This window comes from Vitis vinifera, chromosome 11 (assembly GCF_030704535.1).
Source record: "Vitis vinifera cultivar Pinot Noir 40024 chromosome 11, ASM3070453v1".
Taxonomy (NCBI): Eukaryota; Viridiplantae; Streptophyta; class Magnoliopsida; order Vitales; family Vitaceae; genus Vitis; species Vitis vinifera.
Window position 1 is genome coordinate 2509320 of NC_081815.1, and position 15248 is coordinate 2524567.

At 37.3% G+C, this 15248-nt stretch overlaps 2 protein-coding genes across 3 annotated transcripts; both read left to right on the plus strand.

The window, feature by feature from the left end:
* Positions 1-80: 80 nt before the first annotated feature.
* LOC100254132 (uncharacterized) lies at positions 81-5995 on the plus strand. 2 transcript variants are annotated; one of them, XM_002280408.4, is made up of 7 exons: positions 81-647; positions 930-1087; positions 1749-2433; positions 2986-3086; positions 3196-3304; positions 4679-4738; positions 5180-5995. In XM_002280408.4, the coding sequence occupies exons 1-7, from the start codon at positions 368-370 to the stop codon at positions 5347-5349; spliced, it is 1563 nt and encodes a 520-aa protein (XP_002280444.1). In that variant the 5' UTR covers positions 81-367; the 3' UTR covers positions 5350-5995. The 2 variants fall into 2 exon arrangements, with proteins under 2 accessions (XP_002280444.1, XP_010656267.1); XM_010657965.3 differs by having other exon boundaries at positions 935-1087.
* Positions 5996-9410: 3415 nt separating this feature from the next.
* LOC100249029 (putative ABC transporter B family member 8) lies at positions 9411-15248 on the plus strand. Its single transcript, XM_002280417.5, has 9 exons — positions 9411-9766; positions 9891-9945; positions 10312-10490; positions 10658-11115; positions 11890-12430; positions 12513-12692; positions 12798-14084; positions 14209-14624; positions 14704-15248. The coding sequence occupies exons 1-9, from the start codon at positions 9518-9520 to the stop codon at positions 15053-15055; spliced, it is 3717 nt and encodes a 1238-aa protein (XP_002280453.2). The 5' UTR covers positions 9411-9517; the 3' UTR covers positions 15056-15248.

Consider the following 15248-nt stretch of genomic DNA (forward strand, 5'->3'; position numbering starts at 1 on the left):
GACTGCCAAACAGAGAATCCTGGTATCTTTGAAAGAGCAAAATATTAATATAAAACACCAAACAAAAATAGAAACTAATTTTTTAAAAATAAAAAATTACACCAAAATTGAATCCTCAGTATGAAGTTCTCTCTTCCCTTACGTTGGAGTTCAGATTTTCTAAAACCCAAAGGCGTAGCAAATTCTTAAGCGACCGTCTTTGAAATTGTTTTCCAAACCCAATTTTGTTGTTTTCAAATTTCCAAATTTCCCCGGAAAAAAAAAAGAGAATAAAATAAAATACATTTAGTATCCGTTATTACCAAACAGACCCAAACTCAGCCCTAGAAGAGAGCAGAGAGCAGAGAAAGGAAAAAGGAGAGAGACCATGGCAGAAGAGAGACTAAGCATATACAGAGTATCGAGAAGCATAAAGCGGAAAGAGAACAGTCTCTACAACGCCCTACGGTCCATCTACGAGGACTCCATCTTCGTCGGGGAGATCTCTCAGCTCTGGCCTCAATTGCCCCTTCTCGCTAATCTCCGTTGTGGCCTCTGGTACTCCCCCAATTTCCAGTACACCTGCTACTTCAAATCCACCGATGGTCATACCAACAACTGCTCTTTCAACACTTCTCGCCTCAACTTCCACGTTGCCCTACTCGCTGGTTTGTTTCCCGCTAAACCATCCTGAAAAGATTGCAACTTTTTCCTGTTTAGCTGCTGGGAAAACGTGAGAAAGGAAAATAATTAAAATTAAAGTTTTGGGTTTTGCATTTTTCCTTGTTTGGGATAGGGGAAAATTAAAGACCCTTTTTAGCTCAACAGGGGTTTATTGAACATATGATTTAAATTTTTGTTTATTCTCCAGTTTTCTCAGTAGAGGCGGATGGTTATGGTTTGTGATTTGATGTGTTTCAATTCTGATTTTCCTTGTTTATAATGGGTAGGACAGAGGGGAGGGTGCATTATTGTGGATTCCACAAGGAGAGGGAAGCGGTTTCCTGATAGCTTGACGAAAACCATACCAATTTGGACTTGTGTTTTGAATCGGGCTATTTTCAATTATTTCAACAGAATTGGAGAAAGCGGTTCTGGTTTTGATGCTGTAAGTAATGATAATGCTTGTTTTGTGGTTTAATTATCAAATACAGTTCGTTACAGTCCTCTTTTGACACTTTGATTGAAAGTTTTGAGCAGAAAGCAAAAATGGACGAATATTATGTTATGTAAGAAATATAGTTGAGTGAAACAATATTCTTAAGGTGTTTGTTTTTTGGCTGAATAGAAAAAGCCAAATATTGTTTGTTTTTTGGCTGAATAGAAAAAGCCAAAATATTTGGCTGAATAGAAAAAGCCAAAATATTTGGCTTTTTCTATTCAGCCAAAAAACAAACACCACCTAGTCAACAAGGCCCTCTATTCTGAGAGCACCTTCCTTTGTTTTATGAGCTCATAGTTGGAAAAGACACAACTTTTGAGTTCTTTTTGAACTTATACATGTAATTCATACACTTTGGCATGGTACGTTTGGTCCTAATAGTCTTGCTTGTATGAAACACATCTCTGGAATCCAGTCTTTGTGTTGTAACTTTCAGTGTTCTTCATAATTATGAGTTCAATGCAAATTGCTTTAGAAAATGCTTTTCTCATAAGATTTAATAAAATATTCCGTGTTTCTCAAATGTCAGTATCTTTGGATCTATGTTGACCAGAATTCTTGAACATGTTTAAAGATTTCTTGGTTTTGTGGTCATTCATTTTAACAGGATTCAAGTAGTTATAATAGAAATGGTGAAAATACAAGGCATATCTCTCATGATTGGGATTGTTCCTTGCACCTACCACTGTGGGTTTCAAAAACAGAGAAAGCAGCCATTGAGGACCGCTTAGAAGAATGGACCAAAGAGTTGGAAGCTAGTGGAGCTGATATTGCATCTCTTGCATTGTCTTTGAAAAAGCCCTTACGCCCCCTATGGATTTCTCAAAAGACTGTCATCTGGTTAAATGAAGTTCCTGATTGTGATTCTTGGGATTTCACTCCCATGATACTTGTATCTGCATCTTCCTCAACCGGCATTTTCCAGAATAGGACTACCTCAGAGTTTAGCTGGAAGTATATACCTGGGGCTGGAGATGATGAAGAAAGCTGGGCAAGGGGTTTATCACCTAAAGTTTTCTGGAATCACGCCAGTGAGCTTATAAACTCGGGGCCTGATTTGTGTAACCAGAAGGTAGCTACTATTGTTGAAAATGACAGAGTATATCGTGCTCATAGGGGACAGAATACTCCTCAAGTCACTGTCAAGCTTTCAAAGTTAGCAAGCACTGGCCGTCTTTCTGAACAAGAACCACCATTATACTTTGATATTTCAAACATGAACTCTGCCCATGAAGATTGCATAATATCTTGGCTGGGTTCAACTAACCTTGCTGTGGGCATAGCTCAGTTTGGTAAGCTGATTTAGGCTTTTTCCTGTTATTTCTTTATAAATTGTGGATGTTTTTCTTGTGGGGTAGAGCATCAATGCAGGGAAAAGTATTATTGGTTTTTTTCAATTCCCTTAGTTCTTTCTAGAAAGATTTCCAAGAAAAAATTCCACAGGAGAAGTTGATTACATTAGCAATCTAATGGCATGTTATTTTCACTACAATGTATTAGGCTTAAAGTGAAAAGCTATTGCTAAAATAGGCATGCGATGAAGTGTTCATTGTGGAGTTGGTGCTGACATGGCATGTAGGCAACAGGATTAACATGGCATTTTAGAGTCCCGATCGACTTCCAACTCTCAAATTATTTCCTTCCCATAGAATATAAATGTAGGAATCCATTCATCTGCTCATTTGTTTTATGAATGACATTATTCTTCTTGTATGTTCATTCATCATTTAGTGAACTTGCTTTGTTGTCTCTCTTGCTTTTGTTGGCCACATAGTTTGACCATTAATTCATTTTCTATTCTCTTCTACATTTCTCATCCTTTCAGTTGGTATTCCTTAGTGCAGGCACAAATGTTCCTAAGGTTGATTGTATATTGAACTGTCATCCGGAGTTGGTCTCTGCTTGTCTTCCGAATGCTATAGCATATCTGCATCTTCCTATTGTGGTGTGTATGAAAGGAAATTGAATTTCTATTAGTGGTTTGATTGGTTCATATGTACAACTTCTTAGCTCTTTCATTTTGATATTTGTTTCACTTAATTTTCTTTGGCCAGAACTCAAAATTGGACCGGTTTTCCTTGCTAAGCAACCTCCCTTCTGCATTCAACTTTGCAAAGTCGAACCTAAGCAAGGGGAAGAGTCTTTTAGTGTGCTGTCATAATGGTAAGGGGTAGCAATCTTGAATTTCACTTTTTAATAGAGTTATTATCTATAATAGTTTTGTATTTTACAAGCATTTGGACATTCCTTGGATAATAAAATCATTTATTCCATGTTACCTGGGCTTTGAATTAAGTGTATTTTGTTTTTTTTTTTTTATTTCATAGCGTTTGAATTAGTCTACTATTCACTTGTTTTATGATAGCTTCATTCTTGAGAAATTGTGCTTTTTAAAGCTATGAAAGATGAAAAGGTATAGTTTCATTTCCATGAGATGCTCAAATGCCCCTTGAATGCATGCCGAGTATTCATTTATTTATTTTTTATGCCAAGATAAGAAGGAAAATGAATATAAGGAAACTACAAGAAAGGATGAAAATGTTGAATATTCGTGGAATACCAATGGTTGGATTTTATGAAAATCTTGGATAAAAATAACTGGGAAAAAGTTTAATGGGATGGAAATTACTCAAAGCTCATAAAAATATTAGGAAAAACTCTAAAAAACTCTAAAATAAACAATAATACACATGTTGAAGTGTTTTTATTTTATTTTATTTTATTTTAAAAAAGAATATAGGTATGTATGACGAGGCAAATAATATGCAATACTTGAAAATGCATTTAATGCTAAAATTATGATCAATATAGTTTGAATGTATTTGAACATATAAATGAAATGATGATATATGTATGATTATTCTTATTTTTTTCCTTTTGCTTTGATAGTTTTTAAAAGTGTTTATAATTTTATTTACAATTTTATGTTTCTCTTGTATTTAACTACTATACAAAAAACATATAAGAAATCTCATTGAAAATATTTTCATGATAATTTTTATATTTCCAACAAGCAATTTAATGGGATTTGAAAAAAAGATTATTAAATTTATTGATTTGTTATTTTGTAGTATAAAAAGATTTATTTTTAACATTTGATTTCCTGTATGGATTTAAAATTAGTATTTTAGAGGAGATAAAATGAGGGTTATATAGTTTTTGTGCTAACGATATATGAATGAAAATTGGCTTGGTGGTAAAGTCCTTGTACCCTTTTAGTGGAGGCTATGATCGAGTCCTCCTTGGTGCAATTTTGTTTAAGCAGCCGATAAAATTGCCAAAATAATGGTCATTTGTTGTGATATTTTGACAATCTTCTTACCACATGATATTTTATTGATTTTTTTGCCAATTTTCAGTGATTTTTCACCAAAATCGTTGAAAGTTGCCTGGTTGAGTTTCTGCCACTGTTTTCATTTCAATGGTCATCAGAATCTGACATTTCAGCTGGAATTTCTCTGAAATTTGGCGATTTTTTAATCCCTGGGTACAAGTTACATCCAAAGGAAGCTAATATATCTTTATTTCTATTTCCAGGTGAAGATATTAGTATATGTGTATGTCTAGCAATCTTGACATCATTGTTCAATGATGAAGGTATTTATCTGGCACCTTCTTCATATTTCTGTCACTTCTTCAAGCTTTAAATATGATGTACATTTAGAGCTAAAATTTTGATATGTCAATAGACTCGTTTCTGATGGCCCAGGACAAAGAAGGGACAAATAGAAAAATTTATTATTATTATGATTTTTTTTCTTTTGGGGCGTGTATAGGGCAAATGATGCTGCTTTGGTTATGTAACTTAAGATTTTCCTTTGTTGTTTTCCCAACAGCCACATAACAAAAATATTGTTAAGACTTCAAAAACTTTTGGAGTTTAACCAATGTTAGTTGACATTTTAATTGCTATCCATGTCGGTTTGTTGTTTGCATCGATCTTGCTTGCTTCTTCTATGTAATCATGAAAACAGAAACTACAATGTTTCTCCACTTCTGTGTTCTGGAGTTCTCTTTAATATTTCAAACTTTGACTAGGTACTTTTGATGATGGGAAGTCCTTCAGTGAAACATGTATTACCAAGTGGGAGATGAGAAGACGACTCGTATTTATCTGCAAATATGCAGTAAATGCCCGACCATCTAGAGGAAATCTGAAGCAGGTGTTTAGTTTTCTTAGTGGTGGAAGAGTTAGTTCTGTTTCATGAGAAGCCTTTTGATTCTACTCCTGTAGGACATGTTGGCAACAAAAACCACAAGACCTCTGCAGAATTGATGGAAGTAGCTGCCTGTGAAAATCCATGGATGATTTACAATGAAGTCTTTGCAACTCTATTTCATCAGCTCTCCTGAGAAATAAAAAACTAAGAGATTACTTTCAACGTGAAAATATTTTATATCTGGAGCTCCCCTTCCCTTTTTCATGTGCCATTACACTACCTTGAGAGCACATTGGACTTGCATTGTTGGACAAGAGGCCAAATTATCCATGTTGTACCACTTCTCTTCAAAGTGTCTTCCATCATACATTCTACAGCCACAGCTGCATTCCTTAAAGCTCTGTGGACCTCTCCCCAGCCCTAGTTTGGCATTTTGTTCAAAGCCAAGATTTTCAGGTTTCATTTGGGTGTTGTTTTAATTTCAATGTAATTTCATCAGGGCCAGAAACCTACCATATCTCGCATCCACTTTTTCTCAACAGGAGGATTGATTAACAAGGATTTCCTTTATTGTGCAATGAGAAACTGACTGTCCTTTCTTGTTATGGCAGCTCCATCATCTGTTTAGTGGTATCTGAGAATATTTATTTTATTATTCATTAATTTGGACAAGAGATCTTCTATGCATACATCATCCTATGACTATTATTAATTTGGTGGAATCCAGCCTTTGAATGGTTAAATACGCGTAGAATGTCACATCCATCTCTTTCCAATTCATTCACTCCATTGAGAGATTATGGAGTGGGCAAAGTAGGGTTGTTGGAGCTAGGCTTATTAATCCTAGCTCCTATGAATCCCCTTTACCATGAGAGAAGGCTTTTGGGAGATACCAGAAAAATAAAGAAATCAGATCATTGTGCCTTTTGCATGGCCTGGGAAAAACAAAATGGAAAGAAATGGCGTGCAGATCAAGGCATTAAAGCTTGGGCCCTGCTTCTACTTTCACCAAGAAAGGTGATGCCCCATGCCCAATTATTTTCCTGCTTTAACCTTTTGCTTGATCAATGACAATATCCATGTTGCTTTCAACACAAAAGAAAGGAAGAAAGGAAGAAAGGAAGGAGGGACAGAAAAATTTTCATCCAAAAAATATAATGAAATACAAATTTTTTTATCTTTCTTTCTTTTGTGATAAAAGTGTTTCTTTATAGGAATTCTTTTATGTAAGACCAACAACTCAAGATGTGGAAGCAACATAGAAAGGAGGTCAAAAAATAATAAGAATAATAAAAATAAAAATAAAAACCAGCTTCTTTTATTTGCATCTTCTCTACTTTCTCAGGGGAGTCCCACCCTTGCATTATCTTCTACTATCAACAGCTCTGTGCATATGAAAAGCTAATCTCACCATCTTTTCTTCTTTTTCTCCTTTTCCTTGATTGATTATGTTTTGTTTTGAAAATAATCCCATGTCTTAGTTTATTTTTAAATATCATTGCTGCTGTCTTACTATGACATCCTTCTTACTTTCATCATTTAAGTTTTTAAAGAAAAGGAAACCTACCATCATTTAAGAATCCAAGGGTTTCATTTTAATGAAGCCAATCACATAAGTTAGTCTACTAACAAGACAATGGATGTGGCTCCAACCCTGTTAAACCTCCTGCTTTCTCTCTTCATTTTTTTCTCTTTTCCCCCTCAAAACCAGGGAAGATCATGATCTGGGTACCCTTAAAAAATGGTTTTCAAAGTTCACATGTCATTAAAGACATTAAACTTTTTGTTAGGCTCCCATTTCTGAATGATGGACTTCTAACTAACCAACAAATATACCACTTTAGACATGGCCTATACACTGTGGCACTCCATTTTACCTACATGTTTTCTAGGGATTGTGCAAAAGCTGTGGCTGCTGTCTTCTAAGCATGGGTGCCAAACCCAGTAAGCTCCATAACCATATTATTTATTAAATATATAGCACACATGGTTCACAAGGTTATACCAAAAACATCTTCTAAGAACTCTTATTTCTTTAATTTTTTGAAGCGAAAGGAACCATGCTGGCATGAGTTTTGTGGGGATGAATGCCACAACCACTTTTGATGTGGGTCTGTTTTTTTAATGATATGTAAATAATAAAGACTGCAGTTTTGCTATTGTAAGTGGGGCTTCAGCTCGCTCATACCTCCACATTGTCTCACAAATATCAATATTCTAATATGCCCACTAATTTAAATGTATTGTTTGATGCATTAGTCATGCCCTAACCTACCCTACCCAAATTAAGCCTTTAAATTAACCATGAAATTGATACTGTGTCCCTTTCAAAATCTTGGTTGATTTGGTTTTTTTTTTTTTTTCTTTTTTCTTGAGAAAATCACTTTCATGGTGTCCAAACAATCCCAAAGGGTACCCAATTAGCTAAACTTAATGTATTGAAAAATTAGAAGTTGGTGGATAAACTGCAGCCAGGTTAAAGCTTATCCATGATTTTGTAACTTAGATGCTTTAAATTGTCTGTCAGTTCTATATGTGTCTCCATGATCGACTCTGTCACATGATTCACATTTTACTTTTTATTTTTAGGTAACGTCTTTATATGCTTATGCAAAATAACTACGTCATTCAATATTATGCAAAATAACTACGTCATTCCAAAAAAAAAAAATTAATTTCTTTTTCTAACTTTTTCCCAGAACACGTGATACACAAATTGCTCTGTGCCCATAACATTATTAGCTTTTGCGTCAAATTTGGCCTAAGCCTATGCAAGAATTGCTACGACATGACACTGAAATGAAAACAATTTGAAGTAAAATTATTGTCTAACTTTGAGAGGATTTCGACTGAAAGTTGAAATAATGCCAAATGGGGAAAAAATTTCATACATCAATTATATTTTCTGAAAGAAAAACTACCGAGCTAGAGAGTATTTAGAACGTACAACTTTGGAGTGGGACAAGAGATGAAGTTAGACTAGGAGTGGTGGGCGCTATTGAACAAAGTAGGCTCACCCACTAGGCATATAAAGTGATGGCTCAACCCCTTGACATCTTTTAGTTCGACTTTATCAGTGTGCACTTGTACAGTTTTTCAATTAGTCCAAAAGGGAAATATTTCATGAGGGTGTCGTAGTGCATGTGTGATGGTCCTACCAAATCGGTTTCATATCTCCTGAAATGAGCTTTACCTATGATGGACTTCTGTCTCTAAGGAGTACATGAAGAACTATTAATTTTATTTTTTTTGAATGATCAATTATTGGATTTGATTTGGGTTTTCTTTGGTCTAATCATTTATACAAAGAAAATTGATGTGGTTGGGGAGCTAGGTTGTAGAAGATCTATTAGAAGATCTTCATGGTAATTCAAGAATTGGGAAGAGGGTGTTAGGCAAGATTCTCAATTCTATGAATATATTCATTCAAAGAGGGAAAGAGGTTGTAAATTCTAAGCTATCCAACAAGTACAGCTAAGGATATCAAACATGATCTCTACAGCTAACCCCATTTAAGCAATGGAGGAATATGGTTCAATAGAAAATATTAAAATAGTTTCCTCAACATACAGCAGAACAAAGTTATGATTCTGAACATAAATATCGTATATATAAATGTGAGAAGTATGATTGTAAACATAAATGTGGTGTAAATGAATGAAAAATATTATAGCTACTAGTGTGAATGGATGCTCATTAGTCATTAGTATTGTGCAGGAGGGCGGCCTAATTTTCTAAGAAGAAATGCAACTAGTGCTAATGAGATCAAGGCATTGGGAAACATAGAGAATTATTCCCATAATTAAAAATGGGGTCTGCGATAAACGACATGTGATCAAAGTGACCTCACATCACAATAACGAAACCCTAACCAGAAGAAAAAGGGAACAATGAAAAAGGGCTGATAGACAGTGGTCAGAATCATCTTTTTATCAACACTAGAAATGGAATAGCCATGTTGTGGTGGTGTTGAAAGTAAAAACCACCAAAAATAAAAGACTATTTAATAACCCCCACATAAAGATTATGTCATATGCGGGTTGCTTCATGGAAAATTACCGGTCACTTCCTTTATACATATATTCATATATGTATCACATTATTCTTTAAGCTAAGTAGCCAATAAACTTTTGTGTGTACAATAGCTCTTCTACTTTGCTCCTATCTCCTCTTGCTGCTACTTAGATCTCAGCACTAAGGCTATTTAAGAGGATAAATGGGTTCTCCAGAGAAGGGTGAGTTAGCGAAAAGAGGGATGGAAAGAAAGGAGAGCAAATCTATAGTGGTAATTTTCAGATATGCTGATTGGGTAGACCTTGTGCTTATGTTTCTGGGTACTGTTGGAGCTATTGGAGATGGCATGTCCACAAACTGCTTACTGGTCTTTGTTAGCCGTCTTATGAATAGCTTGGGCTATGGTAACACCCAAAAGAATCATGGGAATTTCATGGATGAGGTTGAAAAGGTTGGCATTCAACACACTTTCTCTCTCTCTCTCTCTCTCTCTCTCTCTCTCTCGCAGTCTAGCCTGTTTTTCTTTTTCTACCCTCTTGTCTCTCATATTTTGTTTTTTGGGTTTTCTTCTACAGTGCAGTTTATACTTTGTGTACTTGGCTCTAGCAGTCATGGTGGTCGCTTTTATGGGTAATTTCTAATGAGCACTTTTCTTCATTTCCCTCGCTGTCTAGTTTTAAGGGGATTGTTTGGACATTCCGAGGAAATGGAATCAGTCTATTACTGATGTTTTCCGTGAGGTATAGACACATAAGTTGGTAGTGTAATGGGGGGACATCACCACAATCACAATGACAAAAATAGGATGATGGGGCCTTTTTCATGAAATCCTGTGTTCTATTTTCGAAAGTTTTAAGAAGAATAAATAGTCATTTAATGCTATCAAGCACACAATGGACTGATTCAATTTCCTCCTCCATCCGAAGTAATCCTTGAATAAATTGGACAAAAATGAGATGGGTCTTAGACTAAATTTCGAAGGACTAATGCTTGCAGAAGGGTATTGCTGGAGTCGAACAAGTGAACGCCAGGTGCTAAGGATTCGATACAAGTACTTGGAAGCTGTTCTCAGACAAGAAGTAGGGTTTTTTGATTCACAAGAAGCAACTACTTCAGAGATCATCAACAGCATATCGAAAGATACTTCTCTTATACAAGAAGTTCTTAGTGAGAAGGTACTTACATCAGATCTGAAATATTCATGATTTGTCGGCTTCTCTTTTCTGGATGCATGTTTTCAAGTAGTTTAAGTTCTAAATCTACTTATGATCAGAGAGTGTAGTTTTCCATCATAATCAATAAGTTGAACTTGTTGATTTCAACATCATTGTTTTCCTTTCAGGTTCCCACATTTCTGATGCATGCATCAGTATTCATCTCAGGACTTGCATTTGCCACTTACTTCTCATGGAGGCTGTCTTTAGTAGCCTTCCCACTGCTACTTCTACTGATTATTCCCGGCATGGTTTATGGAAAGTACTTATTGTATTTGTCCAAGAAGTGCTTCAAGGAATATGGCAAAGCAAACAGCATTGTTGAGCAGGCTCTAAGCTCCATAAAAACAGTTTACTCCTTCACTGCTGAGAGGAGAATTGTTGAAAGATATTCAGCAATATTGGATAAAACAACTAGTCTGGGAATCAAGCAAGGGATTGCCAAAGGTCTTGCTGTAGGAAGTACAGGGCTTTCCTTTGCAATATGGGCTTTCCTCTCTTGGTATGGAAGTCGGTTGGTTATGTACAAAGGCGAAAGCGGAGGGCGGATTTATGCAGCTGGCATTTCCTTCATCTTGGGTGGACTGTATGTGGTTTCCTTTCATCAAATTTGCTTTTCATATTTTACTTTTTTAAGCTTTTGATTTCTGATTGTTATATCATTGTCTGAAAATAAAGCAGAATAAGAGTTTGGAAAGTACTAGTGGCTCTTCAACTAAACTAGGGTTTTTCAATGTTACTACTAGTATCAGTAGTATGGCATTAGCAATTTTGCTCACTTCTTTAACAATCCAAGCTCTTTAGCTTTTGGGTGAGCCCTACTTTAATATGGTATCAGATTTTTACCTTTTAGAGGTCTTGGGTTTGGATTCCTTTTTTTTGTTGTTTCCCATTTCCTTAGTGCCCCTAGAGAATTAGTTGTCAAAGAATTTGCAAATTCATTGTATGTACTGCTCCATTTGCTGCTATTTGTCTTCAAAACTTTGCAGAGAATAATGGTATATACCAAAACCTTACTGCAACCGTGTGCTTTTGATAGAAGTTATGGTTGAAGATAAACATTTTCCTGTTGATATCAATCCGGTTCCACATGCTATGCTTATGTGATCTTTTGCATTACCCATCATGGGCTTTACATGTCTTCTTTAATTTACTCTTACTGGGATAGTTAATTAAAGGCGATGAACAATGAAACCAACCCACAACTTGATCAATCTATATGCCAAATGATAGGAGAAAGCAGCAAGTGGAATGAAAGAAAAAGATATCAACTGTATAAGAGAGGATGTAGTACAAGTAATGGAAGTGAATGTTTGCTTCCAAATTAACTTCCTAACCTTATGCAATGAACGCAATGCAGATCCCTTGGAATGGCACTCCCGGATGTGAAGTACTTCACAGAAGCTTCAGTTGCAGCAACACGAATATTTGATAGGATCGATCGAATTCCAGAAATTGACGGTGAAGATGACAAGGGGCTTGTATTAGACAAAATTCTAGGTGAACTAGAATTCGAGCATGTCAATTTCACGTACCCTTCTCGCCCCGATTCCATAGTCCTCAAAGACTTCAATCTTAAAGTCCAAGCAGGAAAAACTGTAGCTCTTGTTGGTGCAAGTGGAAGTGGTAAATCCACTGCAATTGCATTGCTGCAACGTTTTTATGATGCAGACCATGGAGTGATCCGGATTGATGGTGTGGATATAAGGACATTACAGTTGAAATGGATAAGAGGGAAAATGGGTCTTGTCAGTCAAGAACACGCACTCTTTGGGACCTCAATAAAGGAGAATATTATTTTTGGGAAGCCTAATGCCACCATGGATGAAGTCGTGGCCGCAGCCATGGCTGCAAATGCTCATAATTTCATACGGCAACTCCCAGAAGGGTATGAAACCAAGGTGGGTTCATGACATCTTTTTTATTGAAGTACCATGGTTCTATCTTTAATCTCCTGATCATCTAATCAGAAAGATGGAACAGGTTGGTGAGAGAGGGGCACTTTTATCTGGAGGACAAAAGCAGCGGATCGCCATAGCCAGAGCCATTATCAAGAACCCTGTGATTCTCCTACTAGATGAAGCCACTAGTGCTCTTGATTCTGAATCTGAAACACTGGTCCAAAATGCACTTGATCAAGCTTCCATGGGAAGAACCACACTGGTACAGTACCTTTCTTATTGGTGAATATTAGTCCTCTTAGGATTTAATCAAGAATAGAATAAGAACCAGCTGACTTTATCTCTTTTTCTCATTGAATATGATCAGGTAGTTGCCCACAAGCTTGCCACAGTAAGAAATGCAGATCTCATAGCAGTCATGAATGGTGGTTGCGTCATTGAAATAGGTTCACATCATGATCTTATCAACAAGAAAAATGGTCACTATGCAAAACTTGCAAAAATGCAGAGACAATTCAGCTGTGATGACCAAGAACAGAATTCCGAAACATGGATTTCTTCGGTTGCAAGAAGCAGTGCCGGCAGGCCAAGCACAGCCACATCAAGTCCAGCACTCTTTGCTTCACCATTACCTGATGACAATCCAAAACCAGCCATATCTCACCACCCTCCTTCCTTCTCCCGTCTTCTCTCTTTAAACTCTCCTGAATGGAAGCAAGGTTTGATTGGAAGCCTCTCAGCTATAGCCTTTGGGGCAGTGCAACCTGTCTATGCCTTAACCATAGGTGGAATGATTTCAGCTTTCTTCTTACCAAGTCATGCTGAAATTCGTGCCCGAGTTGAAACATATTCTCTTATTTTCTCCTCACTTACCTTGATTTCCATCATTTTGAATCTGATACAACATTATAATTTTGCTTATATGGGTGCTCATCTAACAAAGAGAATCCGATTGAGTATGCTCAACAAAATCTTGACCTTTGAGGCCGCTTGGTTTGATGAAGAACAGAACTCGAGCGGGGTCTTATGCTCCAGACTGAGTAATGAAGCATCCATTGTTAAATCCCTTGTTGCTGATAGAGTCTCTCTTTTGGTTCAAACCACTTCGTCTGTAACCATTGCAATGGTGCTGGGGCTGGCTGTGGCTTGGAAGCTTGCGCTTGTTATGATAGCTGTCCAACCTCTCACAATTCTATGCTTTTATACCAGGAAAGTTCTGCTTTCTAATATTTCAAATAATGTAGTTGAAGCACAGAACCAAAGCACACAAATTGCGGTAGAAGCCGTCTATAATCATAGAATTGTGACTTCATTTGGAAGTGTGGGAAAGGTCCTTCAGCTTTTTGATGAGGCCCAGGAGGAGCCGAGGAAGGAAGCAATGAAGAAATCATGGCTAGCAGGAATTGGCATGGGGTCTGCACTCTGCCTAACTTTTATGTCTTGGGCTCTGGACTTTTGGTATGGAGGAAAACTTGTGGAATCTGGGCAGATATCTGCTGGGGATGTGTTCAAGACATTTTTCGTGTTGGTAAGTACTGGCAAGGTCATCGCTGATGCTGGGAGCATGACTTCTGATCTAGCAAAGGGCTCAACAGCTGTTGCATCAGTATTCGAGATTCTTGATCGGCAATCATTAATTCCAGGGTCTTACAATGTAAGTTGTGTCTTCGTTGATTCTCATCAATACTCTCAAATGGAGGTTCTCCAGTTTCTAGTTTATTTTTGCTTAAACTTAAAGCTTAGACTATGCCGGACTTACTGGTTTGAATTGTATTTAGGCGGGGGACAACATGGCCGGAACCAAGTTAGAGAAGATGTCTGGTGGGATAGAGATAAAGAAGGTTGATTTTGCATACCCAAGCCGGAAGGAGAGCCTAGTGCTGCGCCAATTTTGCTTGGAAGTGAAACCAGGCACAAGCATCGGACTCGTCGGGAAAAGCGGGTGTGGGAAATCAACCGTGATTGGATTGATTCAGAGATTTTATGATGCTGATAAGGGGACAGTGAAGGTGGACGGAGTTGACATAAGGGAACTTGATCTTGGATGGTATAGAATGCACATGGCCCTGGTTAGCCAAGAACCTGTAATATATTCAGGCAGCATTCGTGACAACATTCTGTTTGGAAAGCTTGATGCATCAGAGAATGAGGTGGTGGAGGCTGCCAGAGCTGCCAACGCTCACGAATTTATCTCGTAAGTACATACAATTTGATACTGCAATGTAGTAGTGGGAACTTGGTTACCTGACATGGATTCTTTCACTCTTGCGTAGGTCACTAAAAGATGGATACGAGACTGAATGCGGGGAGAGAGGGGTACAGTTATCAGGGGGGCAGAAGCAGAGAATAACGATTGCAAGGGCGATAATCCGAAACCCGATAGTACTATTACTAGATGAGGCAACAAGTGCTCTGGATGTACAATCAGAGCAAGTTGTGCAGGAGGCATTGGACAGAATCATGGTTGGAAGAACTACAATTGTGGTGGCACACAGGCTCAACACAATAAAGAAGTTGGACTCAATTGCTTTTGTCTCAGAAGGGAAGGTGGTGGAACGTGGAACCTATGCTCAACTAAAAAGCAAACGAGGTGCCTTCTTCAATCTTGCCAGCCTTCAGAAGTAGCTTATAGATATAGATACTTCAAAAGTCTTGTAATGGTGTTGGGCTGCATGTTGAGCTCTGAAAGATGGTGGGGGACCCCTCAGTTTAGTATGAGAAGCCCTTCTTGCCTGAGGGATTACATATCTTGTAGTATTAGGTGGCTTATTGCAGCTCAATGAAACCCCTTCAATAAAGAACTTGTTGGTTCCTCTGA